This window comes from Chamaea fasciata, unplaced genomic scaffold (genome assembly GCF_029207755.1).
Source record: "Chamaea fasciata isolate MVZ Bird 193981 ecotype frontalis unplaced genomic scaffold, bChaFas1.0.hap1 SCAF_7, whole genome shotgun sequence".
NCBI lineage: Eukaryota > Metazoa > Chordata > Aves > Passeriformes > Sylviidae > Chamaea > Chamaea fasciata.
The window spans coordinates 33,352,513-33,372,879 of NW_027094092.1; the positions used below are offsets into that span (position 1 = coordinate 33,352,513).

Sequence of the window (20,367 nt, forward strand, 5' to 3'; positions counted from 1 at the left end):
TTCCTTCTTACACAACTCCTTTCTACTCCTATCATCCCAATTTCCCTCACTCCTTATGGCAGCTCAGTATCTGTGCTCCAAGCATCATTCCTGCAGCCTCAACCCTACAGTACAACCCCCTGAGCCTCCCTGAGCTCCAGTTACCCACAGTCATCGAGGGTTGTTTACTTAGAGCTGGAATTCAGCCCCTGTTCTTCTATCTTTTTCCTTCATATATCCCTTTGAGTCGCAGCATCATTGGAAGAGCCATTCAGGGTGACAGAGGAAACAGAAATCTGGTGCAGGCATGTAAGGTTGTAGGAGAAAGGAAAATGATAGTGGGGAGGGAAGGATAAGAAAGTAGCCCCACCAAGGGTTCACTCAAAAGAACAGAACATCACCTAAATCCCTGGGGTAAGGACCTTTGGATTGACATTTTGAGTGTGCATAAGAGAGATTTCCTTTGTTAAAACTAAAAAGGTATTGTAAAAATCAAGATGTAGAGTGAAGGAGCTGAAGGTAGCATTTAATTCTGTAGGTGCATAAAACTGCATTTTTATTGCTGGAGAAATTCAGATATAGTTAAGGAAACAGTGGTTAAAATCAAAGAAAAAAAAAAAAAAGAGGCTGCAAAAATAGCATAAAGACAATTATGCAAACAAATAATCAAACCCAAAACCTAGGAAGACTTCTTGGAATTAACAAATATGAGTGCCAGCCATCATCAGCTTTCTTCTACCCTATTTTTAAGTTACACTCCTTCCACAGTTTCTTTGTGATTGCCAGGCATACTTAGGGACATTTCAATATTCTTGAGGAGATAAATTGAGGGACCTTCTCCAGCAATTGTGTGCTAGAAAAATTTAGGTCTAATCCAGCAGTTCGCATTTAGGGGGTTTTTGGGCTTTGTGTCTTCTTGGTGCCTTTTTTAAGTAGCAAAAAAAAGAAAAAGAAAAAAAAAAAGAAATAAGCTTATAGCATTGCTAAAACTTTCTGGAAGAAGAACTGACAGTTTTCCAATTAAGTCTCATCTTGTGTTTTTCTTTACTTCACATCTTTTAATGACAGTGTCATGTAATATGATGATTTTATAAGCGGTTTTGCTAACTCATTCAGCAGAGTAATCAATAGAAAAAAATAAGCCAGATGGGTTGTAGTCCATTTGTATTGGGTGGGACAGATGGCATTATTGATAGATGGAAATATTCCAAATAATTATTGTATAATGATATAACAGTGACTGTGCCTGCAAAATTTTATTAATTTATTATGTGAATGCACTTTATTCAGTAGGGCTTGAGTTGTACCATTTAGACAGTACTCCCAATATATTTAGTTGGGAGCTGAGTCTACGCCCTAATTTCTCCTTCCCCTACTCATGGACTATCCATTCAGAGACATTCCTGTAGTATTTTGTAAGACTGTTTCAAGTGGTGGATTGTACCTATACAACAGATTCCCCTGGGCTAGCTGAGGTGGGCAAGGTCATGATTACACTGTTTTTCTACCTCTGAATGCTTGTTTTTGCTTTCTTTCGTTATCCTCACCAATACAAAGAAGAAATGTGCTGTGCTGTCTCAAGATTTCAGGCATTCCAGCTTGCTTAACTGCTGGGTTTTCCTCTTTTTACATCTTGCTAATCCCCAGAAACACTTTGTATAGCAAGGTTAATAAAATGTATAATTTCTGATAGACTGTGTAATAAGTACTCATTTAGACTGTCAGTATTCAATTGTATATTCAATGGAAAAGTACTGTGAATTAATTATTTCTGTGACATAAGAGCACATTAACTTCCTTGCAGAAAAATTTTGAGGCCATTTGCTGCTTTTGAAATAAATTTGTTTATAAAAATGTCTGAGTGCTAAAAATTAGTTTCAGTTATTTTGGTTGGATGAAATACATAAAAATCTTGGAGGCAGATTTTCCAGAACTCTCTGAAATGTTATCTCTGATTTTTTTGTTAAAAACAAAAAATTATAGGGAAATACTTTAGTGTGTTTAGTACACAATGTTTTGTTACCAACAGAAAGTTTAGAATTGGTTGTGTTTGCAAGTGAACCCAAAACATTGGTGAAGGGAGATTTTGAAACCATGAAAACAATATATTTTTTTTAAGATTAGGAGACAGAGTTGCATAGAAAGGTAATATTTAATGTGATATCAAGATGCATTAATAGCAGAAAGGTAATTTTATCTTTCTTTTTAAGCAAGTCATTTTACACATAGTGTTTTTTTCTTAAATTCTGATATCATAGGTCAGTTCCCCTCTGAGTTCTTGTAATAGGCAGCTGCCAATGTATTTTCCATCCTCAGTAATGGAAAATCTCCTTGGTGAAATACTTCATGTGACATAAAAAAAAATATCTTTTTACTTTTATAACACCACTCACATCTGAACATTAGTTGTCTGGTACTCTCCCACCAATAATTTTCTGAGCAAACAAACAGCAAATTTTAAAAGTGCACCAGCCCATCTTCTGACAGAAGCTTTCTTCTTTTTTTATGGTAAGAATTCAGGATGAATGGCTTTGATCCCATGATTGTTTCAAATCCAGCAAAGAGTGCTGCAGTTGACTTTCATTCTGTCAGGAATGCCAGTCAGGTTGTTGACAATGTGTGTCTTAATAGTGTGTAATGCAGAAGTGATGGAAAAAAGATTCACAGTGTTTTATCTGATATATATTGTGAATGGGTTCCACACTTATTTCAGCACTCGGGTAACTTGATGCCAAATTTAAAAATCTAAATTAAAACCTTTTGGACCAGATTTAAAAACTGTTTAGATGTCAAGAGATGTAAGTACACCCAAACTAAGATTTTTTAAAGATATCTAAGAGCAGTCGTGTAGGGCACTGGGCCCCTTCCAGGGAGCCCCTGCATTGTGCCTTCTTTGACACTCCTGTAAATACCATTGGTGCTTTCCTGTATCTTTCCACTTTGCCTTACAAATAATGTACAGGTCCCAAGTTATAAACAAATTAAATCTTGAACAAGAATCTGTCTAGCTACATGCAGTTGTTTCCTGGAGTAATTAGTGTGTTTTCATGGCAGTCATTTAGAATGGCATCATGCATCTGTAACAGCAGTCTGTGCATTGTTCAGACATTCCTGTGCTATTTAAGTATACAGACTGTCATGAATTTAAATAAAATTCATGCATTCTCTAACACTTTATCCTAAGTACAACAGAAGTAGCTTATGCTCAAATAGTGGAAGTTGAAGATTTTTCTTGCTGCAAAGGATTGGACAAAGGTTTGAGATCCTCTTTTACCTATAGGAAAATGACTATAAAACTTAAAATGGAATACTAAAAAAAACTTCACAGATTTCTTTGAGAAGATATGTATTTTTTTTACCATCCTGAACAGATGAGTCTAAGCCAGTAAATATTCAGGTACATTTTTTTTGTCTAATTTATTATATATAATGGTTATTATCTTTACTTAATGCAATTGTTAGATTTCCAAAAAGTGTTGTAAATTCTGTGTCCTATAGATAATACTGTAGGTAATAATAATTTAATTGGTCTCCTTTTACCAGTTTCTTGAACAAAATATTCAAAATATTTGTCGTAGAAGTAAACAAGTATTATAAAGGTAAAATGACAAAACACTGCTACATTTACATTGCAGTAAAATTTCATATAGGTTAATTAATATGATTTGTAATATCACCAGAAGAAAAATATAAATTTTTGAAAACCATTGCTGACAGCCAGTACCTATGCCTATCAAAAATTAAGTAGGAAGAATATGCATGTTTCTGTTACCCCTTTTTTGTCCCGTCAGGTTTATTACATCTATTTTGCTACTAGATGCTATTTTGAATGTTCCACAGTTTGATATATAAACCCAGGCTTCTTTTATGGCCCACATTCAGAACACACAGTACAATAAATTGCACAGTGGTAGTGTGTCTTTCATCTTGTGCCTACTGTATTTCATTTCCCCTGCATTCAGATTAGGCAAAGCTTTTCTAGTCATTTGAAGCAACTGTAATGAGAATACTTAACACAGGTCAAATGCAGATAGTGGAAATCCAGAGGTCCTTGGAAATAGTTTGCCATTTGACACTGGGCAACAATGGGAGGTGAAAGGTTTGCCATTTAAACTTCTTCTTAAAAGAGGATTATGGTATTCTATTGGTAACAATAGCAGAGCCTTAATAATGTTTAAAAATTAGTACAGTCAACTAAAAGAACATGACTTTATCTAAAGCCATTTTTAGAAATGGAATATATGTGTATAAAAATCATATGATTGCATAATAGTCTAAAGATTATGCATGAATTTAACTTGTAGAATATATACAAAAAATATGAACAGTAGAAAATAGGAAAGGAGAGCATTTCTTCTGTGATTGTTTGTGGAGATATCTTTAGATACAGTCAAATACTCAACTGGTCTAAGTCAGCATAACTCTGTGATTTCCATGAATTGATTTACACTAGCTTATTTGCCATTTACAGGTAGTATATCCATGCATTTGAATGTTGTTTTTCAGGTAGACAGAGTGAAGAAATGCATGTCAAGTTATTCAGGGTTGTAAACAGCCTAGTTCATCCAGGCTGACTGATCTTCGCCTGCAGCAGTTCCCTTATAAGACTGGTTTTGAGTGATTCTTCATCTCCTTTGCTGAAAACATTAATTCTGTTTTGAGCCTGTCACTTTTGTGCTAAGCAAGAGTGCATATATGCATCCACTGTTCTCTTAGGCCAGGACCTCTGGTCACAGGTCTCATGTGTGATGACTGTGAAAGCCATTAACAGTTTCATCCCTGAAGCAAGTACCTGTTGTCACTGTCTCATTATAGAGGGATGAATGCCATTTTGGTTGAAAAGTGATCAAGGTCCAACTTTCACTCAGGAAACTTCTCTATTAAACTGTAGTCCAAATTATATGTAGGACACTTTAAATTCCACAATGAAGGATAGAATTTTGAAGGTTTCATCACCTTCAAAGTTTTTTTTGTTCTCCTTTGGATGAGGTAGTCCTGTTGATCAAGACTGAAAGAAGAGCCATAATACCACCTCAACATACATAAAATCTTATTAACTCATCCTTCCTGAAACTGTAGCAGGTCTCTTTCAGACCACAAACATCTCTTCCAAGTTACTGCTTCCAACAAGTAGTTGGAATAGTCAATACTAAATAGCTACTCTAGATCTTGGTCTTTTCCAGGGAGGGTATTTTAATTTCTCTTGTCAATGTGAGCCCTGTAAAAATCAGAAACCTCAGATCTCAGAAACTAGTCAAACTTATGTACTGAAAGCCCTTCCCTGTGGGCAATATCCTCTTGGTTGTGATTATGTAGGACCTGGAAAAGCATTCCTGTTGCAGGAAGGAAACTTGCTATTGAATAGTGTACAGGGTCTTCCTGGGTCTTCATAAGAACCTCTATGATGCTGTGTTTTGGAATTGTGACTAATATTGCACATTTTCAGGGCTTTCAAGGCTTTTTCCCAGTCACCACCCCTAGAACAGACTGGGTGTGGCAAGAGGCAGTCAAGGGGATATCCCAGACCACATGACACCATGCTCAGCCATAAAAATTGTAGAATTTGGTCTTCCAAGGCATCTGTTCTCGAGAGGCTGGCTGGGCATCAGTCTGCTGGTAGGAGGAGGTGAAGGACTGTCTTTGCATTGCTAGTTTTATTATCTTCACCTGTGAGTGTCCTTACCTCAGCCCAAGACTTCTCTCATGTTTGCTCTTCCAGTTGTCCCTCCCATCCTGCTGGGCCTGGGGGACAAGCAAGTGGCTCTGTGGAGAGAAACCTGACTGGGACTCAACACCTTATGCAAATTATCACTGAAGACAAACTCCACAGTTAATGAGGGAAATTCATACCTGGCCTCCCTCAAGCTTCAGTCAAAATTAGAGCTCAAAATATCATCTCTTCTTTTGAAACTGTGCGGGAATCTTGTCTCTGTTCAGATACATTAATGATCTTCTACTATCAAAAAACCAAAAGGGGGGGGGGGGGGGAGAAATTAACTCAGGAAAACATCTTCATTCTTCCAGTGGAAGTACTTCTTTACTGTTTTATTGTATGATCCAAGGGATCCCCCTAAATTTCAGCACTTGATTATCCATATCTCTGGTTCTGTGTGCTGGTCATCATAATAATTTCACTTCCTTTTCTTCCTCCTCTTCTTTGAAGACCATCACATGGTCTTCAAAATTAATAATAGACCTTTAATTTTCTTATTCATAAAAGTCAACGTAACGCAAAAATAATTTATGCTTTCCTGTAGTCCACTGTCAAAAAAACATGTAAGACAGTGTGAAAGTGAGCTATCATATTTTGAAAGCTCTTCAAATTCTTTCGTAGCAAAAATGAGCAGTGCTCCCTGATCAATACCCAGTTACATGCATGCCAGCTAGCAATGAATAATCACTTTCATTTTCTTCTCTGTTTTTATTCAGCTTCATTGATGAAAAATAAAAATGTGTCCAGCTGATATGATACCTGTTCACTTCTCATCGGTCCTTTAGATGTAACATGATAAACACAGATGGTAATACTTGAAATATAACTTTGATTTTACCTTGAATATTATTCAGTGTTAATATTATGCAGGTCTTTATGCATCTCACTTACAAGCAGCACCTTTGTGTAAACACCTTGGCCATCTTCTGTAGGTGAACAAAATAGCTTTTTTGCATATATATATATATATATGTATCAACCAAGAAGCAAGTCTTAAAGAGGATTATGTAACTGTTAGCTGAAGAAAATACTAATTGTCAACCATTTTTAATTAAGATGGTGATTTTGGTAAGGGATTGTTGTTATTTGTCAAATGAGCGTTTGTGTGGAGTTGCAGATAGCAATTCAGTAATGTGTAGTCCCATAGCCTCTCCGTGGATGTTCTGCAGGACTGCATGGAGGAGACAGATTTTTCTCCTTCCCTCCTCTTACACATATATATGCATTTAGACATTATATCTGTATATATGTGTATATACACATTAAAGCATATCCATAGTTACACATTTGTATTTTTTTCTTAGTATAGCAACTTTTAACAAGGATATATATTAATACATGTCATTTAAAGGCCATTTACTGAAAGCCTTCCATTCTAACCTTCTGTACATGGAGTCAGCTGCCTTCAGGAGTGTGAGTTAAGATCCCATTATATATTTCAGTAGTTGTCTGAGAGACATATCTGTATGTTCAGAAGAACAAATTTGCTTTCCACATAGCTCATCCCAGTGACTGCTGAGAATGGCTACACATTTAACTAAAACTTGGCTTAGAACCTGAAGGTTTTTGTGAGCTTTCCCTCACAGTGAGTGTGGCTGGGGTGGAGTTAATTTTCTTTACAGCAGCTCTATAGTGCTGTGTTTTGGATTTGTGGCCAACACTGTGTTGATAGCAGACCAATATTGACTGTTGCTGGACAGTGCCTGCATGAAGACTTTCTCCTGCTTTATCCATACCCAGCAAGAAGGCTGGGTTTGGCAGAGCTTGGAGGGGGCATAGTTGAGACACTTGACCTGAATTGACCAAAGTATTGTATTGTATTGTATTATATATCATATAGATTCACGCTTGACGATAAAAACTGGAGCGGGGGTGAGGTTTTTTCCTAACTTTTTGGGCAGCCCAATATAGTGGATTTTAAGAAGTTGCTTGTATTGCATCATCAGAGTTTGACTTCTGTAACATTGAACTGGGAGAAAACTGGTCCTGCAAAATCCAAGTTCCAAACTACATGTAGGACATTATTGGTCAATGTAAATGGCTTGAGTTAAAATAAAAGGCATGTAAAACCCTAACAGTATTACGCTGTGCCATTTAACCAACCTTATTTTGCAGTCATACCATATTCAAAAATGAAAGTAACTGACTAGTCTGTTGAAAACAATACTTGCCTCAAAAATATTCATGTAAGATGGAATGTAAATGTATTTCCCAGTAAAAAATTATGTCCTAAAAAGCACCACATTCAAAATGAAATTGCTTGCTAGAAAGTCAATCATATTCTGAGCTGCATCAGAAGAAGTATGGCCAGCAGGTTGAAGGAGATATTCTGCTCCTCTGCTCTGATGAGACCTCGCCATGAGAACTGTATCCACCTCTGGAATCCTCAGCACAGGAAGGACATGGACCTGTTGAAGCTAGTCCAGAGCAGGACTACCAAGTTTATCAGAGGGACAGAGAACCTCAACCATGAGGAAAGGCAGAGAGAATTGGGATTATTCAGCCTGGAAAAGAGAGGGCTTTGGGGTAAGCTAGTTGCAGCCTTCCAGTACCTTGAAAGAGTTTACGGGAAAGGTGGGGCAAGACTGTTTACAAGAGCATGTAGTGGCAGGGCAAGGAGAAATGGCTTCTGATTGGAAGAGAGTAGGTTGAGATTTGATTTTAGGAAATTATTATTTTCTGTGAGCTTGTTGACAGACTGGCAAAGGTTCCCCATGGAAATTGTGGATGCTCTATCACTAGAGGTGCCTTCAAGGCCTGGCTGAGAAATCTGGTCTAGTGGAAGGTGTCCTTGCCCATGGCAAGGTGTGTGGAACTAGATGATCTTCAGGGTCCCAACTTGAGCCATTCCATGATTCTGTGAAATGATTTTTTAATTCACATCTTTATATCATATTGCTAATCAAGGTGGCTACCACAATAAGGGAGAGTCTGACAGTTAGTGTAAATTTAGTAGTGCCAGCAGAGTTTTCAAACTGTTTTTCTTCTGCCTCCTGTAGCATCAAAATTTTCTTCTTTGCATTCTACAAAATTTAATTACAGGTTTGACAAGAGTAGCTAGTGGTGCTATATATGTACAGGTGAACGGCTGATATAATTAGAATATGTGAAGTGAAAGCTATTTGGTTTGAAAATGGGTTCCGGAGCTCATTGTCAAAGTTCAGAAGAAAGAAGACTTTCAAAGAAAAGGTCTTTGCAATCAGTATCCAAAATTCAAATTCTGTCATAATCTGTTATCCTTAATGCCCACAAAGTAGATTTTGACCATTAACTTTGCTCATTTTCTGTCCCATTTGGGTACACACTCGCAATTGATTTTCGACCGAAATCCTTCCGTCTTGAACAGCCTTACTTCAGTTCAACTCTTTTTCCTAAGTGCTTATTTTTGACACTACACATGAAGAATAAAAATCCTCAGAGTGACAATCTGTGATCATGTTTCATGTGGCAGACTTCATTTGCTTTCAGTTTGTATTACTCTCAATTTATGACTTTGTTCCTTAAATACTTATCTTTTTTTTTTTTTCCACATTGTAACTGATATATTGAATGATGTATGTTTGAGGGGTATTTCAAGGATCTTAACTTCAGTCATTAACTGGTTACATCTTGGCTCAGGAACCTTTAGTTCATTGAGAGAAAGTTACTGTTTTTTTAGCAAATAAAACAGCTTTTCAGTCTGCAATTATTTTCTTATCAATTTTACATTTTTATGCCCTTTTGAGCATCTAGCATGCCGTGCCTGAATTTACATTTAGCTCTGCAGGAGCTGCTTTAAATATTACTATTAAGAAGGAAGAAATCAAAAATCAAAGTGAATTTTTACTACAATAGCAAGGTATAGGAAGGTGCAATTGCAGCCACAGCAGCCTGGATTAGTGTATAGAACTAACTCACAGCTTGATAGAAAATCCCTGCTGGGGAGGAAATGTAGGGGAACTGGCAGAATTTTTGCTACATCTGCTCCCTACTGCTAATAAGCTTTAACCCATTTCATTTTTATTATGCTCAGTGTTTAGATATTTTGCTTCCAAAATTATATCTGTAACTATGAGAACACATAAAAGGAAGCTCGACAGGTAGGGCTGTTTAAAAATTTAAAACTATCAGCAAGGGATGTTAAAGGCCATAATGAGTAAGATGGTTGCCTTCTCAGTGTGGGATTTTAGAGTTCAGGCACTTTAGTGCTGGTAGAAAGGCTGAGCAGAAGTATTGGGTAAAACTGATTTCATAGCTTCAGTGGCTTGTGCAGCCAGAAGGCACCATTAGATTATTTATTGTGACCTATATATCACAGACCATTACATTTCACCCAGAAATTCCCATTTTGAACTCCGTGAGTATACTTGCACTAAAACATATCAGACCTTAGGAGTTCAAAATACTTTATGCCACAGGGTGAGAGTGAAAAGGCTGAGCCTTGTATGCAGTAGGAAGGTTTGTCAGGTTGGTAAGTACACATGGTAGCATGACTACTTCTACAGAGTAAAGCAAACAACCAAAGGCTTGTATGGACTTTACAAAAATGAGAAACCCTTCCTGACCCCTTTGAATTAGGGAAAAAAGATAAAAGTATTTATATTGTATCAAAGCACTTGTATCAGAGTTGTGTTGAAACCATAAACAGTTCTCTAAAATAAAATAAAAATTAAAAAGTGAAATCCCCACTCCCCAAATCAGATAAAATAAAAAAAAAAAAGTTAAGACCTAATCTGTCCCATGACACATCATTTGGAGTAATTAAGGAGGAAAATCAGAGTCATGTCCATTTTTAAAATTCATAATATTTGTCTAATTCTGCATTTTAGGTATTTTGCCCCTTTGGCAGCCTTGCTGGCAGTCCTATTGTCAGCTTCTTAGTTTCTCACTCCAGACACATTCACTTTGAACATGCTTTTATCTGAATAATCAGTGCTATAACTAATATTTATAACCATCTAAAAATGCAGGGAAACAATATTGTATCTTTTCCATTTGATATTATCACATGTTTACCATAACTGATTATACATTTTTAAATCTTTCTTTTACTCTGGTGGTGGCATAATTGTCACATGCAATTATGAAATGTATTTTGAAAAGACATTGATGTGTATAAAATTCATTGGGTGGTTGAAAACTTGATGTCTTTGGGGCTGATGAGACTGTGCTTTTAGATAATGGTTTAGAACAAGACTTTGAGACTTACCTGAGGAATGATGCAAAAATGGAAGTCTCAGTCTTTCAGTAGGAGATGCTTCTCCATTGCTATGCATGCAGAAACCTGTGTCTGTCTTTCAGCGGGCCAGTTTATATTTTCTGTTTTTCTTTCAATTTATTCTAACAAGAAATTATTTGAGCTTTCTTTGCAAGAAAACTTCCAGGTTGATAAGTCCAGAAAACAGGGGTGTTAGCCTAGTTATTGCAGATTCTGTGTACATTCTTCAGGCTTTCAATTGTTTTTTTGTTCTAGAGACTTCTTCAAAGCTGATTATGTCTTCATAGAAATGTGATACTCATTGCTCTTGTTTTGATCCTGTCAGAGTTTCTCAGTTTTTGAAATAAAAGGATGAAAACACAGTGATCCAACAATAGAAAAGAGAAACAAAATTAACAAGCAAATTATATCCTTCTGTACTAAATATAATCAAAAGAGAGCTTGTAAGGTTATGTCTTAAATTTCAACAGAGCCCTTTTTTCTATCACACAGAAATGATGAAAATTTATACCACTACTTTGCCTCTGTTGACAATCATGGTAAAAGATAGAATAGAAAGTTGTTAAATTATTCTGTTTGAGCAATATAAGTATAGATCATGTAAAGTTATTGAACTGTTTCTTATGAACTCCTTATTTTCATGAGTTCTATATTTGCTTTGGTTTTTTATGTAATGCTTACCTATTCTTCCAGTGGCACTATTCAGTGACCATTCATCATGAAATTTTGATTCTGCAAGTATTTCAATATATCCTTTATGCACCAGAAAGCTGTCTCAACTTACAAATCAAATTTACTGTCTATTTATTGTGGGATTTGGGTCCTAAGAGTGTTGTTACTTAATTTTTCTGGTAGCTTCTTCTTCTTGGTTGACTACTGTAAAATTTTAGCCTGTCAGTTTGTCTAATACTAATAATAGTTATCAATATATTGTAGAGATTTCAAATTTCCTATACTCTCACTAAAATAATTTGGGATATAGTAATTTCATCCTCCTGCAAAATGCATCTCTGAGGAAAGTTGAGCTTGGCATGTTAACTGCCAACCATTTCCTATCTAGTATATAATTTTTCTTCATTAGTATAGCTACATGCATTTTTTTTTCAATTTTTCACAATTGAGGTGAAAAATTAATTTTTTTTTTCTAATATGAGGAAGTGGAAAGAATTATATCAAAAGAATGCATTAATTAAAAATCCATTTAAATTTAAAAAGTTGATTGAAACCCTGGGAAATAGTACTCTGTCTAAATTTCCCATGTTTGTTCCCTTATATCTGCTTTCCCTTTTTCATGTTTCTGTTTTCTAAAGGTAAGTAAAGACTGCATAAAAAAGAAATTACTCTGAAAAACGTGCTACCAGATGCTGCTACAAAAAATAAAGGACCACTTGATTTGTTTTAGACTTTCCATGGTTCGGTAACACCAAAGTACAGTCTCATTTTCCCAGCTGACACTGTACAAAATAATTTCTACGTGACACAGTGGTTACTGAACTAATCCAGCTTTGTCCAACATGGTAACGTGTGAGTAGAGAGGACTAAAATTTCTGAAGAACTTGTTTCTTTTCATATTTACAGTATTTATTCTATGAGAAATATTCGGTTTATAAGACTTCATTTTTAGTCTGTCAGTTTTGTGTTAATGTCTTTTTGACACGCATCAAATAATTTGTTTTATTTCAGAAAGAAATACTAAATGTCTGACTTTCTTACTTTTGTAAGCTTTCCAAAAGGAACATTCTTTGCAATTTTATTGCTCTAAAACACTGTGGTATTAATTATTTGAATTCAGACATGGTATACCAGGAATGCATGTGGCCTATTTATTAGACAAACTAAGATGTTGAAAAGAATTGCTTCTATCCTACTTTCTTTAGGAACTGACATTTTTATTCTTATGCACTTTTCCTAGTGGAATCTTTACTTTTTAAGTCGTAAACCTATTGTTGTACGAGACTCTAGGAAAGCTTAAACTGGATCTCAGGAGTTTGATGCACTCTGTTTAATGCAGGCAGTGTAAAAGAAATTTTAAATGTATTATTTAAAGGCATGTTAATCTTGCCACTGTAATGGTGTAATAATGCATACCATATAAGGTTTTCATAAACTCAGCTTCTAAAAGTAACATCACAGTATCTTTCTTTTTGTTCTCCAAGTCACTTCTTTGTAGAAAGAGCAATTATGCATTCATCTCTGTCTCTTATAGCCTGATTCCATATTCAGCTGAGAGATAGATAGGCCTTGGTCCGTACTAACACAACAAAAAGAATATCTCTCATTTAGAACAAAGGGAGGATAGTCAAACAAATTTATTTAGTAAAGGCCAAAATGTGTACCTTTTTCAGTTTAATTAAGCAAAATAGTTAAATACTTCCACAATGGATTGAAGATAGGTTTGTCTTTAATTCATTATTCCTTTGTTTTCATTGGAATTTTAATAGTTCTGCCATGGATTATATTTTTAATTCCCAAAAAATATATATTTTTAAGATTAGCACCTTTAAAACAAAACTCTGTGTAAGTTTACAACACTTACAGCCCAGTGTTTTCCATTTAACTCTGCTCATTCTATTGGATTCTAGTTTGGTTTTTAGCAGTATTGTAAATGCATCAGGCATTCATTAGCATGAGAGTATTTTGTGGATCTCTTACTATGTACAATGAAAATTGGGTGAATCTTTACTAAGAATTGAGGCAAAGAAAACGCAAGGATTTGGTAATACTGTGATGCAATGTGATAATTTCTTGTATCAGTGCAAAGCTCAGGAGAGTAATATGCATACACCAGTTCAGATAACACTTTTGCTTTACTGTAGGATTAATTACAAGTTTAGAAACCCACTGAAACCTCTGTTGTTCACCTTGCTTCTTGGGATATGAAAGAGCTATTTTTTGAAGTAAACCCATTGATAAAAGTGTTAGCTAAGGAATTTTTCTACCAAGCTGCCTTTTCACTTCAGTTTAGGCACAAATACAAAGTACAGCAAGTTCCCATTCTCATTTCTCATTATTAGATACTTTACTGAATTGTATATTGCTTAATAACTGTAATACTGCAGCTTGCAACAAGTATTCAGTCAAGCCTTTTGACCCTTTCTATTTCTAACCAAACACCCTTACGCTTTTGCAGATTTGGATTGAGCATCCATCACAGAACCTCTTTAGAGGGGTTAACACAGAGCAGTCTGCCTGGGCAGCTCCAGTGTAAGGCAGCTCCAAACCCCTGTTCCTGTGGCAGGTGCCTAAGGCAGAAAAACCTCCTGCTTGGCACGGTCTAAGACTGCTGTGTTTTAATTGTCTGTGCTGTCTCTATCAGTTAAGGCAGAAATGAAGATATGTATCTCCCTCTAAAAGTAGTATTACAGGTCTGTATATGATTCTCCTATTGGAAAAAGAAGAGTAACCTTTTTTTCCTCAGAAGGAGTAACCACATTGAACTCCCACTTCTTCCAGCCCTTTATTCTGGTGCCAGTGGCTCTGCTGAAGAAGCTTAGGCTCCCAAAGATATTATCTGCATTCATCTACTTGACTCAGTGTTCGCAATTCATCTATAAAATCATTCTGGAATATCAGAATTAACAGATATTAACAGATAACAGGAATAACAGATGAACATAAAATTCCTTTAGAATCACGGAAATGTTGGAAGGGACTAATTGTGAGAAACCTTAGTCCATACAAGAAGTCCCAGTTCTTTACCAAACACACCACCAGTATCAGCATAAATGCTTATTTAAGAACTTACCAATAACCATGATGGTGTAGACCTTGCTTGGTATTTTGACTCCAAACAGTAGCCCTAAGCAGAAGTGAATAGTAAACCAGTAAAAGCATAAATCTACTGTTATATTCTCCTAGTCTCAAACTATTTTAATTCATATTTAAATTGATCAAATCAATTTCATTATATAAATCATAATCTCTATATAAATTAGTAACTTATATATATATAAATAATCTAGGAATTTGATAATGTCCGCAGAACCTGTGTTCTAAGAACTCATTCAGGCTCCTCTTGAATCCCTGTAAAGTTCTTGCAACCAGAGCATTCTCCATCAAGGAGTTGTACGTGTCACCCATCATCATTTGTTTTGAAACCATGCTCTTACTAATGTCATTTGATGGTCCATAGCTCTTTGTACAGAAAGACAAGTGTGCAAAATCAGTTCTTGTCCCTATCCACTCTTTTTATGTCATGTATGACTTTGTAAGCCTCTGTCTTCTCATTAAGAAGGATGGACAACATTTCCAATCAGACCCTCCAGAGCTTTTGATCGTACTTGTCCTCCTCTGAATATATTTTGGATCTAGTATGCCCTTTTTCAGTGGAGAGATCCAGAGTTGTTTATCTTACTCAAGATGTTGGTGAACTGTGAATTTTTACAGTGGCATAAAGTTACCCACTTTGTTTTCTTTCTTTACTTGTTTTCTTAACTGCTGTCAGCTTCTGTGACTCTTTATTAACCAGTCCATGAAGACTTTCCAACATGTCACTTAGCTTAGCATGGCAGTTTTCTCAGTGTTTACAAAAGAAGTAAAGAAGAGCCACTTTCTCAGTCATCCTAAAATGTACTCGGTACCTTTGATTTCTCCTGTGAGTTATTGAAACATGCATTGTATCTCCAGAAGAGTGTCAGTATTTTCTTCAAGGTGGGAAAAGTCCTTTGTTGAGTTGTGGGGGTTTTTGTAAAGCAATATATTTAAAAAATGTTTGTAGTCCTTCTCTGGATATGGCATGATATAGATACAATGCATATATGGAATGATGTAGATACAATGCATGTGTTTAGAAATATCTGTCTTTTGGCTTCCTTTTTCAAATTTTCTGGATCTCAGTCTTTTCCATCTTTGATAAATTAAGCAGCAGATGATCCTGTTGGCAAAGGGAAGATATTATGAAACATTTTTTGAGGGCAGTCTAATGTGAGATTCAGTTAGATCTAGATCACTTGTCTTACAAAATCTTTGTCCAATGTTCTGGGATCTACCATTTCCTAGCATGACAGAATTGGAATTCTGTCATAATGTAGTCTCTGAGATGATTCAATTTACGTCCATTCCTGAAAAAAGTCATTGTTGTAGAACCATTTATTTGCAGAGGGTGTCTCCTTCATGCAGAACCTGTGTTGTCTGGTGTCCTTCTCCAGCCCTCTTTAAATCAGATCATGTAAAAGTACAGCACATAAGTAGCATCTTTCTCCATATAATCTCAACAGTCAGCCATTGAACCTTTAGATCTCCTCATTTTCCCCTGTGACATTCAAGCTTCTCTTACAAACTACAAGGTGCAGAGCTGCCTTGTAGTATTTGTTCCTTGAAAGGATTAAATCCAATGGAAAGGCTAACAAGTGGAAATTTGAAACTTTAACACACTTTTCCCATTAAATGAAAAATCATTTGGAAACTGATAGCTAGGAAAAAAGAGTTAAAGGGCAAATATCTTTAAATTACATCTATACCTACAGATTAATGAAATCTATGAAGATTTTTAAAATTCGGGTAATGCATACTTTTAAGGAATCACTGTTTTCAGCTGTGTTTGCCCCAACAGATTTCTTGTCTCTCAACAAGAATTTTAGAGCTTCCCAAGAATTAATTGATAATTCTTTTTCAAAAATTGTAACCCAAACTATATGCTCTTCTGTCTCATTTTTTTCTGATCAGGACTCTGAAGCTGTAGCAGAAAGATTAGGCCAAAGCCTGTTCTCCTTTACAGAACAGTCTACAACAGTATTCTTGGTCAAGAACTCTAAAAACATATTTTTATTCATAGTATCCAGCTATCTGCCAAAAATGATGAATCTCATTGATGAGAGTGCAGAAATCAATAATAAAAACAATTTAGCCAATACAATAATTCCTCTTCATTCTCACTTTTAATACATACTTACACTGTTTTAGAACCATATAATTTCTTAGCAGACCTTATATATTCATCTTCATTTACTAGTCAGGCTATCACAAAGATATTCAGTTCTTCAAGAAAATCGTAAATTTCTGAAAGGTAACTCATAAATGCAGCATCCAAGTATAACACAAATGTCAGTGATTTCTTGAAAATAAATCAGAAGAGGTCACTGTTAGGACTGTTAGGAGTATTTCTAAAAGATTCTGTAGCCACTGATGAAAGATTATTAGTCCCCAGTAGCTTTTATCAGCTGTGCTTTGTGCAAGCTCTACAGTTAAAGGTTATGAGTGCTATGGTGCCATACAGGTGCACCATGAGTAGTCTTTCACACAGAATGATTTTCATTTGTTAAATTTGGAAATGTACTTTCTCCTGGCCTTAATTTTCATGTAGTTCTTCATATTCTAAATGGCAGCTGAAGGCAAGCAGAAATAGCGAGTAATTGATTTAACAACCTAAGACAAGTACAGGGAAGTAGAAAAGTTTGTCTTAGTGCTTGATGTGACCTGAGAGAGCTTCTTTAGACTGTTTTTTTCTAACCAGTACCTCAGCACCTTGGGCCAGCAAAATGGCCTTTAAGCATGAATGAGCATGACTTTTTTTTTTTTTCTCAGTCAGAAGCTCCAGTATTTCATCTTTTCAAACTGTTTTACAGCACTCTGAGCAGAATTATATTGACAAGGTTAGAATTCATCTCCTAGAGGAGAATACTGTGCTCCTGTTAAGTGCTAATATAACATTTATGTGTAGCTACCTTAATAACAGCCCTGGCCAGCCTAATGAAACTACTGAAAGCAAACAGTACTCTGTGAGATTTTATTATGACTGAAGTGATTGCAATTTGAGAAAAATTGTCCCTATTTCTTTTACCACATCAAAACCAGAAATGTTGAAGCAATTGCTACATGTTTGGGATAGAATTACACTCCACAATTGTTAATATAGAAGTAAGTGCATTTTTCATGTAAACAGCTCACAAGGGTCAAGCATCAAAGATATTCTGTGCAAAATTCTTGTCAATAACTTTGTGAGTGAATTTTGAAATAAAGTGCCTGGAACGTGTCATTATTTCTTCCTCTCAAAGTTGAGAGCAAGTGGTTGAAAATGGAGCTTGTGAATTGGAGGTACTGCAAGTTATATGGCCTTTTTGACTTCAGGCAAAAATGACAGGTTTACCTTGTTATTATTTTTCCTTTCAGAGGTCAGGCAATGGACAATATTAACAGTATATACTGGAATGTAAGCAAACAGGTATATTAAAAAGTTATTATCTGTGTACAGAAGATGGTGTAAGTCACTAATATTAAAAATTCCTAATATACTGTCTCTTCATAAAAATCAATGGAAAAGCAAGGAAAAAAGTAATCCACTGGTCAAAAAAAGTATTTCAACTGCTCAGGTGTTTGAAAGCTATTTAAAACCATCAGAAGAAAAGGAACTCAGTTACTCAGATGTAACTGACCAAGCTAGCTGATTAGACGTACTGGTTGATGTGAAAACAATTTAAATATACATTCTCAATGAGCTCTGCTATTAAAAAAAAAAACCAAAATTCTATCTTCTAAGAGGGTTTGGTCAGGATAATTCTGCTATTTAGAACTCTCTGAACTATATTTTTGCTGTATCTGAACTGAATCTTTAGTAGTCCAACTTTTAAAATAAAACATGTAATTTACTGACTCATTTCTGTAGTTTTGGTAATTCCTAGCATTTTTTTATTCTTCAAAAACCTTTGGTACAAACAAAATAACCATGTGCAAAAAGACTTCTTTTGATTGCAGAATGAGTGCAAAATAAATTGTGATAATTTTTTTTAATGGTACAGGCATAGTAGTTGTTTGAGATTGCAAAAACTAGGACATACTGTCAGATAAATTCATAATTGCTCAAGATGACTTTTCAATAAGGAAAGTTGAGGGGAAAAGCAGTTTCCATGAAATAAATGTACTGCATATACTTTTTTTTAATATTTTAACTGAAAATGAGCAACATTGATTTTTACAACTCTGTAATACGGACAATATTTTGTTTATATTTTAGGTTGAAGATTCAGAGATGTATCATGATGAAACTGCAGTATGTGGGTTGCTTGCTGTGGTTGTAATATCTCACCTACCTAGAGATGCTGCCATTGAATGGCATGTTGTTGCAGTAGTTGATGATCCACTGCAAAGAAAACATTTTGCAATGAAGATGTTGTCAGAGGGCTTCCAAATTGAGTGTGAATCTGTGGAGTCTAGTTCTGCATCTTGTGCATCAATCTCAGTACGCCTGAGCTTGATTTCATCATCCACTTCTCACCTTGATTTAGATGGAGCTCTTCATGACTTAGTTGCTGTGTTTAAACAAGCTATCGACAGACTTTCTGAAGATTGCAGTGCCAGTCCTTTGTCCTTTAGAGCTTTCTTCAAGGAGCATGCCTTTGATGCTGAAACACTACAAAAAGGTAAGACTTACCATGACAGGAGCTACATGTAATACTAAGCATAAGGTACTTCTTGTTTACTTCTACCTCAGATTTCATTGGAAAAAAAAAAAATTTAGATGAGTGTTTCAAGGATAGGTGGCCAAGAAGGCCAGTGGCATCCTGGCCTGTATCAGGAATAGTGTGGCCAGCAGGACCAGGACAGTGACTGTTGCCCTGTACTCAGCACTGGTGAGGCCACACCTCCAAACTGTGTTCAGTTTTGGGACCCTCACTGTGAAAGAGACATTGAAGTGCTGGAGTATGTCCAGAGAAGGATAACAAAGCTGGTGAAGGGTCTAGAGAGTAAGTTATATGAGGATGGGCTGAGGGAACTGGGGGGTTTTTAGCCTGGAAAAAAAGAGGCTCAGACGAGACGCTTCTGGTCTCTACAACTGCCTAAAAGAGGTTGTAGCCAGGTGGGGGCTGAACTCTTCACCCAAGTAACAAGTGACAGAACAGGAAAGAGCCTCAAGTTGCACCAAGGGAAGCTGGATTTGAATATTAGGAATAATTTCTTCACCTAAAGGGTTATCAAGCATTGGAACAGGCTGCCCAGGGAAGTGGTGGAGTCACCACCCCTGGAGGTATTGGAAAGATGTGTAGTAGATTTGATGCTTAGGGGCATGGTTTAGTGGTAGATCTGGCAGTGTTATATTGACACCTGGACTCAATGATCTTGGAAACCTTTTCCAATCCAAATAATTCTACAGTTCTACAATTAAGATACATTTGTTCTTTTTCTGGTTACCAGGCATGTTTCTCATATTGAAAGGCTCTGTTTTTGGGACCTCCTGAAGTCCAAACAGGATAAAGTTCTGGATTACTTTTGTTCTAATCTCACATCTGATTTTGAGTAGGAGGTTGGAATATATGATCTTGCTCTAGTTATCCTGAGTTTCCATGCAATAGAAATATGGCCACCTTAGATTTCAGTGTAGGGAGAATGAATCTTTTGCTTAAAAATGTTTGAACAGTTGTGCGTTCGGTAGCCCCTTTTTGTCACAGTCTAGAACCATGTTCAAATAACCAATTTCTTTCTTCTAGCAGGAACTCTTTTGAGAATAAATAATGAAATATTAATAAGGAAAAATAATTAAAATAAG

General features: G+C 35.9%; 1 protein-coding gene across 1 annotated transcript in view; it reads left to right on the plus strand.

Annotated features, from left to right (window-relative positions):
* Positions 1–20,367, plus strand: part of DPH6 (diphthamine biosynthesis 6) — a 198,354-nt gene that overhangs the window by 137,232 nt on the left and 40,755 nt on the right. The window contains exon 14 of the mRNA XM_066188341.1: positions 18,838–19,243. Coding sequence (XP_066044438.1) covers positions 18,838–19,243 — 406 coding nt within the window. The remainder of the gene's footprint in view (positions 1–18,837; positions 19,244–20,367) is intronic.